This window comes from Symphalangus syndactylus, chromosome 14 (assembly GCF_028878055.3).
Source record: "Symphalangus syndactylus isolate Jambi chromosome 14, NHGRI_mSymSyn1-v2.1_pri, whole genome shotgun sequence".
NCBI lineage: Eukaryota > Metazoa > Chordata > Mammalia > Primates > Hylobatidae > Symphalangus > Symphalangus syndactylus.
In genome coordinates, this window is record NC_072436.2 from 85,378,779 (window position 1) to 85,396,999 (window position 18,221).

The 18,221-nt window shown below is 35.6% G+C and overlaps 1 protein-coding gene across 27 annotated transcripts in view; it reads left to right on the top strand.

The window, feature by feature from the left end:
• The window catches only part of CCDC88A (coiled-coil domain containing 88A), a 135,742-nt gene that overhangs the window by 94,131 nt on the left and 23,390 nt on the right, over positions 1–18,221 (top strand). For 16 of the 27 annotated variants that reach the window (XM_055240567.2, XM_055240573.2, XM_055240574.2 and 13 more), the window contains exons 17-23: positions 386–527; positions 6,138–6,302; positions 9,860–10,021; positions 11,060–11,337; positions 11,550–11,693; positions 12,791–12,977; positions 16,325–16,470. In XM_055240567.2, the coding sequence (XP_055096542.1) occupies positions 386–527; positions 6,138–6,302; positions 9,860–10,021; positions 11,060–11,337; positions 11,550–11,693; positions 12,791–12,977; positions 16,325–16,470 (1,224 nt within the window). The remainder of the gene's footprint in view (positions 1–385; positions 528–6,137; positions 6,303–9,859; positions 10,022–11,059; positions 11,338–11,549; positions 11,694–12,790; positions 12,978–16,324; positions 16,471–18,221) is intronic. The other 11 variants (XM_055240575.2, XM_063617978.1, XM_055240577.2 and 8 more) reach the window with 3 other exon arrangements.

Consider the following 18,221-nt stretch of genomic DNA (forward strand, 5'->3'; position numbering starts at 1 on the left):
CCGAGATCGTGCCATTGCACTGCAGCCTGGGCTAAAAGAGCGAAACTCCGTCTCAAAAAAAAAAGAAAAAAGAGTCTTCATTAATAAAAAGGATATTTTGATTTTGGGACTTTGATCTTCGGGATTCTTTGAGAATTAATTATTGCTTTTGATAATCTAAGCCATAATCTGGAGCTCTGTTCACTCAATGATTTTGTTGCTTCATTACCGGGGTTAGTTTTAAAGGGAGAGTGGGGCAGTAAGAAGAGGATAATTTCATTTGCCTCTTTAACAAAAAGGCTTTTATAAGACCCATTTGTGGCATGAATATTTGTGGTCATAAATTATCTTTAAAAATAATTTTCTGACCTCCAATGATGAACTATATTACTTTGTACTTGGATAGTAGGTATAAACTTTTGGAATCAAAATTAGAATCCACTCTTAAGAAGTCTCTTGAAATAAAAGAAGAAAAAATTGCTGCTTTAGAAGCTCGATTAGAAGAATCCACGAATTATAACCAGCAATTGCGCCAAGAACTTAAAACAGTAAGTGATTTTCTTGGAAAGAATTTTAAGGATCATTTATTATATAAATATTTGGACAGAAAAATATAAAGTAGAAAATAAAAATATAAACATTTTATTGATAGTCTATTTCTTCCTTTTTTATAAACTTGAGAGTATTCTTAAACAGATCTCTGTCATATGAATATGGTATAGCTTATTCAGTGCTATTTCATGTGTGTGATATCCTGCCTGCTGTTAGGGATATATCAGAAGTGTGTGGGTGGAATGAGGAAGAGGCAGGCTTATTTTATTGGGAAAAGCTCTCATTGTGATACTGACATTTCACTCTGTCACTCTTTCCTATCGAGGATCCAGGGGAAATTCTGCTAAGCAAAATATGAGTGTGAGGATACCAAGTTAGAGGAAAATCATTTGTGTGTTATATAAGACAGCACCTGATCTCATAAATTTGAGGTCTTTTCTAGATCTGTTTTTCTTGTGATATTTGAAAGTATTCAGTGAAGTAAGTAAGCAAGGCAGAGGCAACTGTTTATTTTCCCTAAGGAAGTAAATCAAAATATAAGGGACTTTCCCATTCCACAGGGCTAGTAGACGGTAGATTGGTAGAGTCATGTTCTGGCTTATTCACCCTTTTATCATCTCTGCAGTGCCACCGGGAGTGGTCTCAAGGTTAACTAAACACTTAAGACTGATGAGATTACTGTAGGCTACATTTAGAATCACTCTACTCAGAACACTATAAGAAATACAAATAGATAGCAGGGCAGTGTCAGTCCATCCTCTTCACGTAGTTGTCTGAGAATCATCTTCCCACCAGACGGTTTTGGTATAAGATGAGATTCACATTGGGTGTGTGCGGGAGCTTTCAAGGCTTTGAATCCATATGCTCATAGCAGTCATTACCTCTTGGAGCAACTCCAAAGGTATGGATTTACGATCCCCACAGTGCACATACCAATTATGAGAGTTGCTGTACTCAGAGAAGTTCAGAGATAGGGCTGTCTATTGGTCTTTAAAGTTCTCCTGAATAGTCATTTTTTTCAATAAGCAATATTATCTAGTAACATAGAATGTTCCAATTTTTTTTCCACTATTTGCTGACACCATTATTGCTGCTATTTGTCACAGACATTGCCATCGAACATACATTGTTACAGAATAAGTTTTACTTATTTTTCATCCAGACATTCTCAGAGACAGAGAATAAATTTTAGAACTGTGTCTGGTTAACTAAAGGGATTATTAAGAACAAAAGAAAACAAAAAAAAAACACATTAACCTGCTTTTTGTCCTGAATTTTTTACCCCATTAGCAGTATCACTGAGTTGCAAAGAAAATCAACTTCATGAAGCTACTCAACCAGAAAATTAGTGGGTTTGGGTGTGAGTTGCATACGTGTGTTTCATGTAGATATTTAACATGCCATCATTAGGCCGGGTGTGGTGGCTCATGCCTGTAATCCCAGCACTTTGGGAGGCCGAGGCAGGCAGATCTTTTTAGGTTGGGAGTTCAAGACCAGCCTTGCCAACATGGTGAAACCCTGTCTCTACTAAAAATACAAAAATTAGCCAGGCGTGGTGGCAGGCACCTGTAATCCCAGCTAGCTACCCAGGAGGCTGAGGCAGGAGAATCGCTTGAATCCAGGAGGCAGAGGTTGCAGTGAGCTGAGATCATGCCACTGCACTCCAGTCTGGGTGACAGAGTGAGACCCCATCTCAAAAAAAAGCCATCATTGACTTCCACTTTCAGCTATTTGGACATAACTGTTATGGACTAGCTTCCTGCTATGTATTCAACTGAATTTACATTGTATAAACTTTTAAGAGGTATTCACTTTAAGGTAGACTGTGAAAGTTAAATACGAATAGTATAAGGGTTAAAGTAACCACCAAATTAGTATGACAAAGAGGTATAGGTAATATGACCAAAAAAGGGAGATAAAATGGACTCATAAAAAATGAATCCAGGCTAGGCACAGTGGCTCATCTCTGTAATCCCAGCACTTTGGAAGGCTGAGGTCGGCAAGATCACTTGAGCACAGGGGTTTGAGACCAGCCTGGGCAACATAGGGAGATCCTGTCTCTTAAAAAAAATCCAAAAGGCAAAAACAAAGAAGAAACAGGGAAGAAAGTACAGATTGGACAAACAGAAAACAAATAGTAAGATGGCAGTTTTAAACCGAAGTATGGCAATAACTATATTAGATATAAAAGGTCTAAACACCTCAGTTAAAAGACAGAGATTAATAAATGAGACAAAAAGATAAGACCCATCTATACGCTACCTATCAAATCTTGATGGAAAATGATATAGCATTCCAGCACTAATCAAAAAATTGCTAGATTGGCTATATTAATGTTAGACAAAGTAAATTTTAGTGCAGTAAATAGCACCAGAGCTAAGTAGTTCATTGCATAATTATAAAGGGGTCATTCCAGCACAAAGATAACAAGGTTAAATGTTTATGCACCTAATAACAGAGGTACACCTAGTAACAGAGCTGCAAAATACATGAAGCAAATATCTGTAGAATTACATGGAGAAAAACAAATCCACAATTACAGTTAGAGAGTTTAATACTCATCTCTCAATAATTGGAGAATAAGTAGAAAGAACTTCATCTACCAGATAAAGGGCTTCTATAAACAACCTATAGACTAATCACTTTCCCCCTTTAATCAGGAAGAATACAAAGATTTTGCTCTCACTGTTTCCATTAAATGCTGTACTGGTGATCCTAATCAGTATACTAAGATAAGAAGAAATGAAAGGCATACAGATTTGAAAGGAAGAAGTAAAAATGTATTTCTTCACCTGTGACATTATTATATTTACAGAAAACCCTGAGGAATTCACAGAAAAATCTCTACAGCTAAGGTGAACTAATCAATGTCACAGGATAAAACTCAATATATAAAAATCTATTTTATTTCTCCATATTAGCAATGAAAGATTGAAAAATGAAATGTAAAAAAAACACCATTTATAATACTATGAAATACTTATGGATGAATTTAAGGAAATGTGTGCAAGAACTCTGCACTAGAAACACCAAAGAAATACCTCAGTAAATGGAGATAAGAACCATGTTCACGAATTAGAAGACTCAATATTGTTAAAATGGCAGATTTCCCCAGATTGATCTCTTGATTCAACATAATCCCAATTAAAATCCCAACAGGCAGATTAACAAGATGATTCTAAAATTTATATGGAAATATTGATCAAATATTGGTGAAAATTGGGAGCAACTGGAACTGTCATGCATACTGATGCAAATATAAGATGTTATAACTAATTTAGCAGGCAGTATGGCAGTATCTCAAAAAGTCCTGGCCCGTGGCCAGGCATGGTAGCTCATGCCTGTAATCCCAGCACTTTGGGAAGCTGAGGCAGGTGGATCACTTGAGGCCAGGAGTTCAAGACGAGCCTGGCCAACATGGCGAAACGATGTCTCTACTAAAAATACAAAAATTAGCTGCGCTTTGTGGCACACACCTGTAGTCCCAGCTACTCAGGAGGCTGAGCCATGAGAATCACTTGAACCCAGGAGGTGGAGGTTGCAGTGAGCTGAAATTGCACCACTGCACTCCAGCCTGGGCAACAGAGCAAGACTCTATCTCAAAAAAAAAAAAAAAGAAAAAGAAAAGAAAAGAAAAGGAAGGTGATAATGCTACTTCTCTTTACTCAAGGAAAATGAAAACATAGATAAATGAATTTTTATAACAGCTTCATTCATCATCATAAAAAAACTGTATATAATGACCAAAAGAAACAAATTACTGATGCACTCAACACATGGATAAAGCTTAGAAATATACTCAGAAACACACACACACACACACACACACACACACACACAGAGATTATATACACTCTGATTGTATTTGTGTGAAATTTTAGTATAAGCAGAATTTTTGTGAAAGAAATGAAAACAGTGGTTGCCTAGTGCAGTGATCTTTCTAGATGGAAGTGTTCTGTCATGTTGATACATGGGTTATATAGGTGTTTGCCATTCTCAAAATTACCGAATTACACTTAAAATCTGTACGTTAGCAACTTCATGCAAATTATAACTCTGTTTTTAAAGATGACGTTATCTTTGGGAACTTGAAAATTTAAATTCATAACATAATTAGCAATATTTTAAATTTTAATTAAACTGACAATTTTTTAATTAGCTCTAAATTACTTTGTTACAATGATTTATTTTTATCTAGACTCTGAATATAAAGATTTTGATTAATGATACATAATCATTTTTAATACTTACTTGAAAGAACAATGGGTTTAAAATGAGAAGCCTTCAGCCGGGCGCAGTGGCTCACACCTGTAATCCCAGCACTTGGGGAGGCCAAGGTAGGCGGATAGCTTGAGGTCAGGAGTTCAAGAACAGCCTGGGCAACATGGTGAAACTTCGTCTCTACTAAAAATGCAAAACTTAGCCAGGCATGGTGGCACACACCTGTAATCCCAGCTACTCGGGAGACTGAGGCAGGAGAATGGTTTGAACCTGGGTGGCGGAGATTGCAGGGTGCCAAGATCGCACCACTGCACTCCAGCCTGGGTGACAGAGTGAGACTATGTCTCAAAAAAATAATATAAAATGAGAGGATTCGAGTTTTATTCTCAGCTCCCCTTCTTAATAACTGCATATGTTTATAGCCTTTCTAAGCCTAGAATAAGGACCTCGTGGGAAATTCATGTAAAATAGAGACTAGAAATGATGCCACTCATCTATTGTTATTAGTGTGTTAAAAGTAAAAACAAAACAAAACCCAGAAACTAGGATCATAGGGTACCCATTAGATTTCTTGCGAAACTTGACATTACATTCTATCTTGGCATCTTTTTAGTCTCACCTCATTACTTTCTAACTCATTGGTAGCAATATTAATTGTTGAGTCATAGGCTTTCTTAAATTGTGCATTAGATGTTGAACTATAAAACATTTCTATCCTTGCCTTAATACAAAGGTTGGGGTTAACTTGAAATTTATTATAAGAATCTCCTAGGATAAACTAGTGCTTCAAGATAGTTTAATAATTCAAGATAAGAAGAATAATATTAAATTTAATTTGAAGAGAAAGAGTTATTAAGTTAAATCTGGCAAATTTGGTCATGTATGATGAGCAAGTTGTTAATAGCAATCCAAGGATATATCTTATCCAGGATTTTCTAGTGTGATTATAATCTACTTTAAGAGAGCCAACTCAGAACTAAAAAATCCTGAATACGATATATCCTTAAAATTAATAAAGTGTCAAATCTTTGTGCTTTACATAAGACATCTCTGAAATTTCTAAATTGGTTTATAGATAGCTGTAAAAAGAATTGTTAGTCATTAGGAACATATCTATATCCACTGTTATCCAGGGGCACTTGCACGAAAAACTATAGGATTTGACATTACTATTAGTCTGGCACATCAGCAGAGTATGTTTTATATTTCTAGGAGGAAAGGATTTGCAATTTAAAAAAGCATAAATCATATATATTATTCATCACATTTAAAAGTAAATTGCCTCTCATATTCACCAGATCAGCCCAGAGTCAAATTAATTGTGAGAAGTGAAACTGTGGTGATTTTGTTCTCTCCCCATTAAAATATTTTAAATAAAATTTTAGGTGAAAAAGAATTACGAAGCTCTCAAACAGAGACAAGATGAGGAAAGGATGGTACAGAGCTCTCCTCCAATATCTGGTGAAGACAACAAATGGGAGCGAGAAAGTCAAGAAACGACTAGAGAACTTCTGAAAGTTAAAGACAGATTAATTGAAGTAGAAAGAAATGTAAGTATTTTTTAATTTTAGTAGAAATAGTTTTTTTTTAGAAATAGAGGATCACTGGATATATTTATCTTAGATACATTTTCTAATATTTAAACAATTGATGGCACTTAATAAGAAAATTCTAGTCATATAGTCATTTTTCTATTTGTTCCTACCTCAGGGGCCTTTCTTTTTGCTTCTCCTGCCTGGAACATATGACTGGCTTCCCTCAGCATTTGGGTGGCATATCATATGTCCTGCAGAAGGTCTTCTCTGACTCCTTTCCCCAGTAAAGTTGTTATCCCTGACAAACTATTCACTATCGTTCCATTGCTTTAGTTTTTTCATAGCACTTTTCACAGTGAAATTAAATTTTGTATTCATTTATGAAAGCAGGTAATTTGTCTTTCTTTTTATTACCACTGTGGCTTTACTATCTAGAATAGTGCCTGGTAGGTAGTAGACACTTAACAAATATTTGCTAAATTAGTTCAATATATACTTGACAGTAAACAACAAGCAAACAAACTGAACAACAAATATCCTTCAAAAGATGAATAAACTTCAGGAACTTACACAATAACAAGTAAAATAGTTGTGGTGGTGGTTTTTTTTTTTTAATTTAACACAAAAATAGTACCTTTAATTAAAAACTAAGCAATAAAACCAAAAAGTAATCCCCACACCATGATTTCTACTTTCTCATTCAAAAAGAATCACTATAAACAGTTTATCTTCCTAGAAAATTTTTTTGTCATTTATATGTATGTAGAAGTATATTTCTTTTACAAATTTATACCTGTGGGATCATGCTATACAAAATTCCTATTTGCATTTTCAGTTAATATTATCTTGGAGATCTCTCAATTTTAGCAGATGTATGTGTATTTCATTTTGTTTAATGACTACCTATTATTCCATAATGTGAATGTTACCATAATTTACTTAAATAAATCTCACATTTCTGGACATTTAGGTTTTTGTTTTTTTTTTTTTTTTTTTTTGAGACAGAGTCTCACTTTGTCGCCCAGGCTAGAGTGCAGTGGCGTGATCTTGGCTCACTGCCAGCTCCGCCTCGCAGGTTCACGCCATTCTCCTGCCTCAGCCTCCTGAGTAGCTGGGACTACAGGCACCCGCCACCACGCCCGGCTAATTTTTTGTATTTTTAGTAGAGACAGGGTTTCACCATGTTAGTTAGGATAGTCTCGATGTCCTGACCTCATAATCCGCCCACCTTGGCCTCCAAAAGTGCTGGGATTACAGGCATGAGCCACCGCACCTGGCCCATTTAGGTTATTTTTAAACATGCTCATAGAATGCTAAATTCCTGACAGTGAAATTGCAAGGCCAAAGGATATATACGTGTGTGTGTGTGTGTGTGTGTGTGTGTGTGTGTGTGTGTGTATTTAATTGATTTTTTCTATTAGTTTTTAAAAATCCCATCAATTATCTTTTTTTTTTTTTTTTTTTTTCTTTTCTGAGACAGGGTCTCACCCATCTCCCAGGCTGGAATGCAGTGGCGAGATCATAGCTCACTGAAGCCTCATCCTCCCGGGCTCAAGTGATCCTCTTGCCTCAGCCTCCCAACTAGCTGGGAGCACAAGTGCACACCACCACACCCAGCGAATTTTTGTATTTTTTTGTGGATATGGGGTCTCACTATGTTGCCCAGACTGGTCTCGAACTCCTGGCCTCAAGTGATCTGCTCTCCTCAGCCTCCCAAAGTGCTGGGATTGCAGTTGTGAGTCACCACACCCAACCTAAAAATCACATCAATTTTCAGTCCCACTAAGAAAGTATACCTATCTTTCCATATTAACTTTGGATAGTACCTAGTGCTTTAATTTTTCTTAAAACAATAGGAGAAAATATTTTCATGGGCACATTTAAAATTATGAGTTAGGTATTACACATCTTTCATATATTGGCCATTTATAAATGCCTATTTTTAATCAGTGATATATATACCTATATTACTTGGATTCATAATTACATTTTAGAAAATTGAGCTGGCATATAAAGTTCTGTAAGGTGAATCTTTTTTTCTTGTAGACTTCCTTTATAAATTCTCATTGGAAAAAAATTACTTCATATCATATTTTAGATAATGGGGTTATAAAGACGGTTAGCCATATAATAGGCTGGTAATTTTTGTGTGTTTGCCAGTATTATATTTGCTAACTTATTTCTTTTCCATTGTAAATTTTTTCCTGCTCTAAGATACCCTCTCAGCTATCTCTTCTATTCAGTATAGACTATAGGAATTTTTTTTATTCCCAAAGATACCTGGAATAATCGGTAGAGCTTGTACAATTTAGTTTCTAAAGTGCTAAACTACAATAGTATTTCACATATATACGTGAAAAATGGTTCACCTCTTTGTGCTGAGATGGTATATAAATACATCAGTACTATCAGTATTCCTTTTTATTTTTTCTAGTATACATTTTTTCATCCTTTCTATTTGAACAAATGAACAAAAGAGAAGTATAAAATCATAACCCATCTTAAAGCATTTTGTTTCCTCAGCTTCAATTTTATGGTATAATATGTGGGTCAAATCCTGACCTGCCTTTTACACAGTGACATGCAGTGTATATAACATAAAGCCAATAAAATTAATGTTATATTTACATATTGATATGATAAGAGTGATCTATTGTGATTCAGTTAACTTTCTATGCATACTGCAGGGTAGGCCAATTATGTACCTTTTATACATTAAAGTTTTATTTCTGTCTTCTGGAGGGTTCTTTGTTTATACTTTGCTGTTGCTGATTTTTTATGAAATTTAATTTAGAAATAATCCTGAAAATATTAATGACAAGTATTTTAAAATATAATAATCATTGATTCGCATAGTAATTCATTTGTTTAGCTATAAAATTGAAATATGGCCTTATGTACTGGAAAAACTGAAAATTGTATGTTTTGTTTGGAAATGCTCCAGGAGTCTTATAAAGTTGAAATAGAGTTTTAATTAGTGTTTTATATCGTGAGAAAAATAAGAAAATATCTGCATTAGGTCTGTTGTGGACTGCAAATTGTAAACAAATGGTTAAGATTGTTCCTGTAAACCTGCTTCCCTTTGAAATATTTGTGTTTGGAATATACTTAGTTTTGCACTATCTCTGGGACCACCACTCACTTAGGTATATATTTGCCTTTGGGTAAATTAGAAAAGATAGACCTCCATGGTTGGACATAGCCCCATTTATTCTGGGCATTCTGGGAACCTTCAAGCAGTATTAAAACCATACAACTGACAATTCCTTTCTAGTTTTTGTGTTAATAAATATATTTAGAATGGGATATTTTATTTTTAGGATATTATAGTGCAGACAAGACACAGGCACAATAGTAAGGTTTTAGTATCTTTGCCTTCTTTCTGATAAATGTCTGTTTACAATTTGGGATGGGGGAAATGTTTTGGTTTTTCTTCTCTTTTAAGATTGTTGGGGCTTTTATGGATTATAATGCTAATAAATACTCATTGTGTAAAATTCAGTATATTATAGAAATATGTTTGATGTTGCCATTATTGTTAATATGTTTGGTTTTGGTTTTTGTTTTTTAAGAATGCTACACTGCAAGCAGAGAAGCAAGCGTTGAAAACTCAACTGAAGCAACTTGAGACACAGAACAATAATTTGCAGGCTCAGATTCTTGCACTTCAGAGGCAGACAGTGTCATTACAAGAACAGAATACCACTCTTCAAACACAGAATGCCAAGCTTCAGGTTGTAATTTAATATTTTGGGAATATGCAACCAAACTCTTGAATTATGCTATTAAAATAAGGGAGGGTAAACATGGAAACATTGTTTCTTAGTGAATGAACTTAGAGATAAATGAAAATATTTTTATTTAGTGCCATGTCAAACTTTCACACATCAATTTTTAAAATGTCAAAGCCTTTAAATATTAATAAATTCAGTCAATACATCTAAATAAAGATAAATTATATTTATGGTCTTTCTACCATTTCATTAAGTCGATTGTAATAAATTAGGTAGAAACCCTTGCTTTAGAGTATGATTGCAGCATACTATTCCTTATTTCATTTGTATAGCTTTTTTTGTCAGTTTAGTTACTGAAAAGCAGGACAACATGAGAATTTTGTCTTTAGACCTCTCCTAAGTTCAAAAGATCCATCTTTCACTTAACACCGCCAGTGTCTTTTCAAACAGAACAATCAGGTGGGGAAAAGTTCAACTCTGAAACCTCTTAAAGAGCAGAAACAAGTTCCCTCTCTGAATCAAAGAATTCTTTCTGTAACCCTTTTCTTTGATACTGATTTTGATTAACATCAACACTTTGATAAAGAAAATATTTATTTAATTTGGACTCTTGAAAAATTTCTAAAAGTAATTTTTCACTTCTATCAACTTCTATCACCAAATTCTAGAAATGATAAACTAGCACTTCAAATTCTATACATTTTCATTTGTAATATAATACAAATGGTTGCTAATCACCTTCATTTAAAATAAATTCAACCCAAAACATACAATACATATATATATCTATATATACACACATACATATGTATATATACATATGTACATATGTATGTGTGTATTATAACACTTCCAAAAATCAAAATTAAATGATAGCCTTATTCTTTGGGAAGCTAAAATCCACATCTTCCCAGTATAATATAAATTTGTCTGCTGTGATTCATTTAGAGCTTTCTTTAATTAACATTGTAATCTCGTATTTTGAAAAAGAACATGAAGTATTTTTCTTATGTCTGATAACAATATGTATTCTTATAGGTTGAAAATTCCACCCTTAATTCCCAAAGTACCTCACTCATGAACCAGAATGCCCAACTCCTAATCCAGCAGTCTTCCTTAGAAAATGAAAATGAATCTGTAATCAAAGAGCGAGAAGACCTAAAATCTCTCTATGATTCTCTGATCAAAGATCATGAAAAGCTGGAACTTCTTCATGAACGTCAGGCTTCAGAGTATGAATCTCTTATCTCCAAACATGGAACTCTGAAGTCTGCCCACAAAAATCTTGAGGTGGAACATAGAGACCTTGAAGACCGGTAATTTATTATATTTTGTTGTACTGTGAATTTAAAACGAATTTTCTTCAAGTAGTATAATAAATTTTATATATTAAACACATCTAATGTTAGTTTACATAGGAAATTTATATAAATTTACATGTTTTAAATAATACTTATTACTCATTTCCTTCATTTCTAAAATTTCTTTTTTGTAAATATTATAAACCAAATGCCTTTTTTCCCCCTAGTTACAATCAGTTATTAAAACAGAAAGGACAATTGGAAGATTTGGAAAAAATGCTCAAAGTAGAACAGGAAAAAATGCTGCTTGAAAATAAAAACCATGAAACAGTAGCTGCAGAATACAAGAAACTTTGTGGTGAAAATGATAGGTAATAAATATATATTATATATAACAAACATTTTATATAGAAAGTATATACATATATATGTGTGTATATATATATTTTTAAATTATTATTTCTTACAGCCAAAATATATACTGCCCCTTTGTAGTACCAAGCATAGTTTGAATTTGGAATTTTAAAAAATAGAATAGGCTGGGTGCCGTGGCTCACACCCGTAATTCCAGCACTTTGGGAGGCTGAGGCAGGTAGATCACCTGAGGTCAGGAGTTCGAGACCAGCCTGACCAACATGGTGAAAACCCATCTCTACTAAAAATACAAAAATTAGCCAGGCATGGTGGTGTGTACCTGTAGTCCCAGCTACTTGGGTGGGTGAGACAGGAGAATTGCTTAAACCTGAGAGGCGAAGGTTGCAGTGAGTCGAGATCACGCCACTGCACTCCAGTCTGGGCAACAGAGTAAGACTCCATCTCCCAAAAAAAAAAAAAAAGAGAGAGAGAGAGAGATAGGATCTTACTCTGTTGCCCAAGCTGAAGTTCAGTAGCATGATCATAGCTTACTGCAATGTGAAACTCCTATGCTTAAGCAATCCTCCCACCTTAGCCCCTCAGGTAGCTGGGACTGCTGGCACACACCACCATGCCTAGCTAATTTTTAATTTTTTTATTTTAATATTTAGTTTTTGTAGAAATAGGGTCTCTTGTGATCCCCACGGTTGCTCACAAACTCCTGGCCTCAAGTGATCCTCCTGCTTCTACCTCCTAAAAAGCTGGGATTACAGACATGGACCATCAATAACCAGCCAATACTTTCTTATTAATACTTGAAACTTTGAGTACCTATACTTCAACATATTTAAAGACTAAAAAATTCTTTTCCCAGTGTGGAGATGGTTGGATGAAAAAAGGAAATTAAAAATTATTTTCAAGGGAAAAGTACTCAGAATTTTAAAAAATCTAGTTTTTACAGAATAGAAACTGATTTTTGATAAGTTTAGTGACTTGTAAAACAGTCTTTTATTCTAAGTATGCCCTAATGTTATTTATATCATTTCATATTGTATAAATTACACCAAAAGCTATTAAGATAATCTAATTATATTTCTATGATTTCTAATTATAGGCTGAATCATACCTATAGTCAACTTTTAAAAGAGACTGAAGTTTTACAAACTGACCATAAAAATTTGAAAAGTCTTCTGAATAATTCCAAACTGGAACAAACAAGATTAGAAGCTGAATTTTCAAAGCTAAAGGAACAATACCAACAATTGGATATTACATCAACCAAGCTGAATAACCAGTGTGAGGTGAGCTTAAAAAGTTTAATCACTGTTTCCTTCATTTAGACACCAAGGCATGCCTAAGAAATAAATGACTAGATTACAATGACAATACTAGTATATATTTAGTGGCATATATCTAAAAGAATTTGGTCTAGGATCATTGAAACTTACATGTAATTCAGAACAACTTCCCATATCATTAATTACAATATTTTAAAAATTGTTAGCTTAAACTTATGTCCAGATTCTTTGAAAATTGTAGAATTATTCATTTAATGAAAAAATGTTTACACCTGGCATGAAATTATAAACCAATAGAAAAATTAGTTGGAAACAACATATAATTAATTACCCAACAAAGCTCAGAAAGTAATTCATTCTACCTATGATTTATAAAAGTCTAAATAAATTGTAGGATGGTATACCTCCAGAATGGTAGAGTGAGAAATGTGGCAAATCAACTCCTTAAGAAACAATAAAATTGGACAGAACTGTCAAAAACAACCATGTTTGGACTCTAGAACCCAACAAGTGCATATAGCAAATGGAGAAGCATTTATTAAAGCAAAACTATTCAACCCTGGGAAGGAACTGTGGTTGTCTGAGGCATTTTATCTTGGGGCTCCTCCCATTCCTCTTCTCCTTCCCTGGTTCCTATGCCTCGTAGTTTTGACAGAGCACAGGGCAAGCTGTGAAAACCAGCAACTTTTCTACTAGAGAAAACTGACTTGATTTGGAACAGAGCATAGAAAAGCCCCATGCCTGGGAGAGCTGTCAAAGGTCAGCTCTTAGATAGCCTGAGGTTGAAATATTGGTTGGGGCAAGTAACACACCAGTAAACCAGTCAAAAATTAAAGGATTTTCAAGAAATGAGTCAGCCTCAGTGGGTCTTCGTAAGATCCCACATGTCACTGGTGGTCCAGAAAACTGTTCAAGAAAGACCAGAGATGGCCCTAGCTATCTGTGCATCCCTGGCTAATTCTCACAACTTGGGTTAAATGTTAATTATTGGCTGAGGGCTAAGTCATATAATGACATGATTTAGTGGAGGTGGAAAAAACTAATCTATAGTATAAAAGGTTGAGATAGTAGTTAACCTTGGTGGGAAGGGATAGTGGTTGGAAGATAGCGCAGGTGTTTCTGGAATACAATTAATGTTCTGTTTCTTGATCCAGGTGCTAGTTTAACATATATGTTTACTTTGTGATAATTCATAGAGCTCTATATACACTTAAAATTTGTTCTTGGACCAGGCACGGTGGCTCATGCCTGTAATCCCAGCACTTTGGGAAGCCGAGGCGGGTGGATCACCTGAGGTCAGGAGTTCGAGACCAACCTAGCCAACATGGTGAAAACCCGTCTCTACCAAATATACAAAAATTAGCCAGGTGTGGTGGCACATGCCTGTAATCCCAGCTACTCGGGAGGCTGAGGCAGGAGAATCGCTTGAACTTGGGGGACAGAGGTTGCAGTGAGCCGAGATCGCGCCACTTCCCTCTAGCCTGGGCGAAAGAGCGAAACTCCATCTAACAAACAAACAAAAAAAATTGTTCTCTTTATATATGCTTTATCAGTTGTCTATTGACACTGATGATGCTCTTTAACAACGAGAGAACCTTAGTGGTAATAGACAGTAAACATTTCTTTTTGCCTAATGAGTCTGAGTTTGCTGAGCATCTATGCTAATCTACTCACTGATGTATGGGCCAGGGGTTTGCTCCTGCATCTGTAATTAGCTGGCATGTATGCTGAGGGCTGGCTGGTCTATGGTGGCCTCAGTGGGATAACCCTTCTCTGTTCCATGTGGTCTCTCCATCCTCCAGCAGGGCTCTGCGAGTCTGAGTGGAAGTCCACAAGCAACTTGAGGCCTAGGCTTGGAACTGTTACACCATCACTTCCACCTCTTTCTCTTGGCCAAAAGCATTCCAAATTCAAGAAGAAGGGAAATAGATTCCACTTCTTTACGGGAAAAGTGAGAAGTCACATTGCAAGAGGGCATAGGTACAGGGAAGAAAATAAATGCATTCAGTTTTTTAATGAATCTACCACATTATGTTTCAATTTAACAACATACAGATAAATAAAACCAACATAGTATGATATTCACAGTTACAGATCTAGATGGTTGTTTTTGATTATAGTATAATTCTCCCTGATTTTCTCTACCTTTTGAAATTTTTCAAAATGTTTATTTTGGTGGGGGGCGGGGGGGTGGTGTAGGCAGGGCGGGTATGTGTTACTTGCTTTTGCTTTTTTAATACAGATCTCTGGGCCTCTGGGCTCTACTCGAGACCTGCTGAATTTGAATGCTGGGGCCCACAAATCTACTCTCCAAGGGATGCCAAATTTTTAGAATCACTACTTTGGGCCTTGTGAACTTCTGTTTGAACCTCTGGGCTAGCTAAGGCATATTTCCAGTTTCTACTAACTGCGTAGAAAAGGCCCAATGCTGCTGGCAGCCCACCTACTAGTAATGCCAGCTGTTAATAACAACTGTTAACTAAATTACCCGATTTCCCTTGATCAGGCTACAAAAACTATACACAGCCTTTTAAGGTTTCTTGAAAACAGTGGATGGATGCCAGGCATGGTGGCCACGCCTGTAATCCCAGTACTTTGGGAGGCTGAGGTGGGCGGATCACCTGAGGTTGGGAGTTCGAGAGCAGCCTGACCAACATGGAGAAACCCCATCTTTACTAAAAATACAAAACTAGCTGGGTGTGGTGGCGCATGCCTGTAATCCTAGCTGCTGGGGAAGCTGAGACAGAATAGCTTGAAACTGGGAGGCGAAGGTTGCAGTGAGCCGAAATCGTGCTGTTGCACTCCAGCCTGGGCAACAGGAGTGAAACTCTGTCTCGAAAAAAAGAAAACAGTAGATGGGGAAATTATGAGACATACTAAGTACTTAGTGTGTGCTATACACATGCTACTAGATACTTTACATACACTAATTAATCCTTGCAACAGTCTTGTTGGTTGGGAGCTGTCCTCATTTCATAGATCTGAGAACTAACTTGTCTAATATTTCATAGAAATAAAATATTAGATATTTGAATCTAGCTTTTGGACTATACTATAAGTTAAACAGTTTTAAAGACAGAAAGCAGTGTTTGGGGAGTTAGATAATATATTGTATATTAGACCCAGTGTTTGTGAAAATTAAGAAAATATATATATATAGAGAGAGAGAGAGCATGTAACCCAGTGCTGTAGGTGTCATCACTAAAATAATCACGCTCTGATAAAAGTACAATCATCTAATTGTTCAAACAGTGGAACAATTAAATCTTTGTGTAGTACTTCATATTTTTCAGTTGATTTATGTTAAATGTAAATGTTGATTTTTTTTTTAAATGTTTGTGTTTAAACAGTTGCTAAGCCAACTTAAAGGAAATTTAGAAGAAGAAAATCGACATCTACTAGATCAAATTCAGACATTAATGCTACAGAACAGAACACTTTTGGAGCAGAATATGGAAAGCAAGGATCTTTTTCATGTTGAACAAAGACAGTACATGTAGGTACCAAATAATTTTGCACTCTGAAATATGTTACTCATGATTTTATCATTGCCATACCCAGTGGCAGAGAAAATTCATGCTAATTTTTACTGATTTTCAACAAATATTTTTGAGTGCTTATGTTCCAGGCACTATCCTAATAATCAGAAATACTAACATGAAAACACATGAATCTTGTTCTTAAAGAATTAGTAATATAAAGCGAGAAATACAAATAAACATTTAAATACAGTAATTCTATAATGGAAGTATATGTAGGAGGCCATAGGAATATAGCACATATAGGGGCAGGAGTATCTTAGTCTGGGAGAGGCAAGGTGAACTTTCCAAAGATGAGACTTGAGTGGAGACTTATAGGTTCCATAGGAATTTGCTTGAAGAGGCATGCCAGCCCAGGAGAGCTGCAATACAAAGTCATGGAGGTGTGATGAAAGTATGTTGTGGTGTGGTATAGGACCTAAAAATTAATTGTTCTTTCTGGAGCAAAATTGAGGAAAGGAGGGGTGCAATAGAGAAGTGGCTAAACAGTCAGGACTCAGTTTACAAAGGTTGTTCTATGCCATACCAAGGAGTTGAGATCAAGCTGCAAGACGCGTGAAAGAGAATTGACAGGGCTTAATTATTGGTAAGTTGTGTCTCCAGAAAGTTAAACAATCTGTTAAGACTCACATTTGGGCCTGTGCAGCCCAGTGGGTAGTCTTTGTATTACTACCCGATGATTCATCTTTACTCAATACATCTCTTCTCTTTGCCCCACAAATGAGAAGCACCACAGTATAATAGAAATAGCACAGATATTGAAATCAGACAGCTTCTAATTCATGTCCCAATTCATCCACTCACTATGTGACCACAGTCAAGTCATTTCTTTGATCATTAGTTTCTTCTTCTCTAAAATAGAGATGACACTTACTTTCTAGATTATTCAAGGAGTGCATGAAGTAGTATGTCTGTGCCTCTCAGACTTGATGTACGTAAACAGCCAGGGCACATGTGAAACCAGGATACATCATACATTTTTCTGAAGCACCAGTCTTAACAAAAAATTTCAGGCAGGGAACATTATTTCTTTATTAATACACAGGTGTATCATGGAACAAAGGCAGAATTTGTGTAAACTTTCAAAGTAAATTTAAAGCCTCAAAGAAATTTCACATTTGTGGCTGGACAGCTTGGGCTCCACCTTTAGTCCTTTTAGTCCTTTCTGGGGTATGTTTTCCTTTACTTGCTTTCAAAAGAAGCCTTGTTTTAGGTTAAGAAGCTTTGAGTATATATAAAACTTTTGGCATTTGAGTCTCCTGTCCCTTAAGCAGAGGCATTATCCAAAGCTTTGTTGTCTTACTATTCTGACCCTTGGTGACTAATACATTTCCAGGTGAAAGTGCTTGTGTCTAGATAGTTGACTTCCAAAGATTATTATCTATTCTGACTTAATGGATTTAAATTACAAATATCCATCTTGTATGTCAGACATTTCTAGCTAAATGCCTCTGTCACATGGTCCTAGCAGGATGGCAGTGGACAGGTAGTACTGAGATTTTGGAGGTTCTTAATGATATTTGAACAAGTAAAAGGAAAAATGAACTGGGAACTATGGCCTTGTTAACAACTTTTCAAATGTCAACTCTTCTGCAGGCCTCAGATCCAAGCAGTTGGGTGAATAATAAATGTAGGCTGTATGCTGTTTGTGCTGTGGTATAACTGTTGGCAACATCTGTTCACAAGGCATCTTCTACAGAATCTCTCA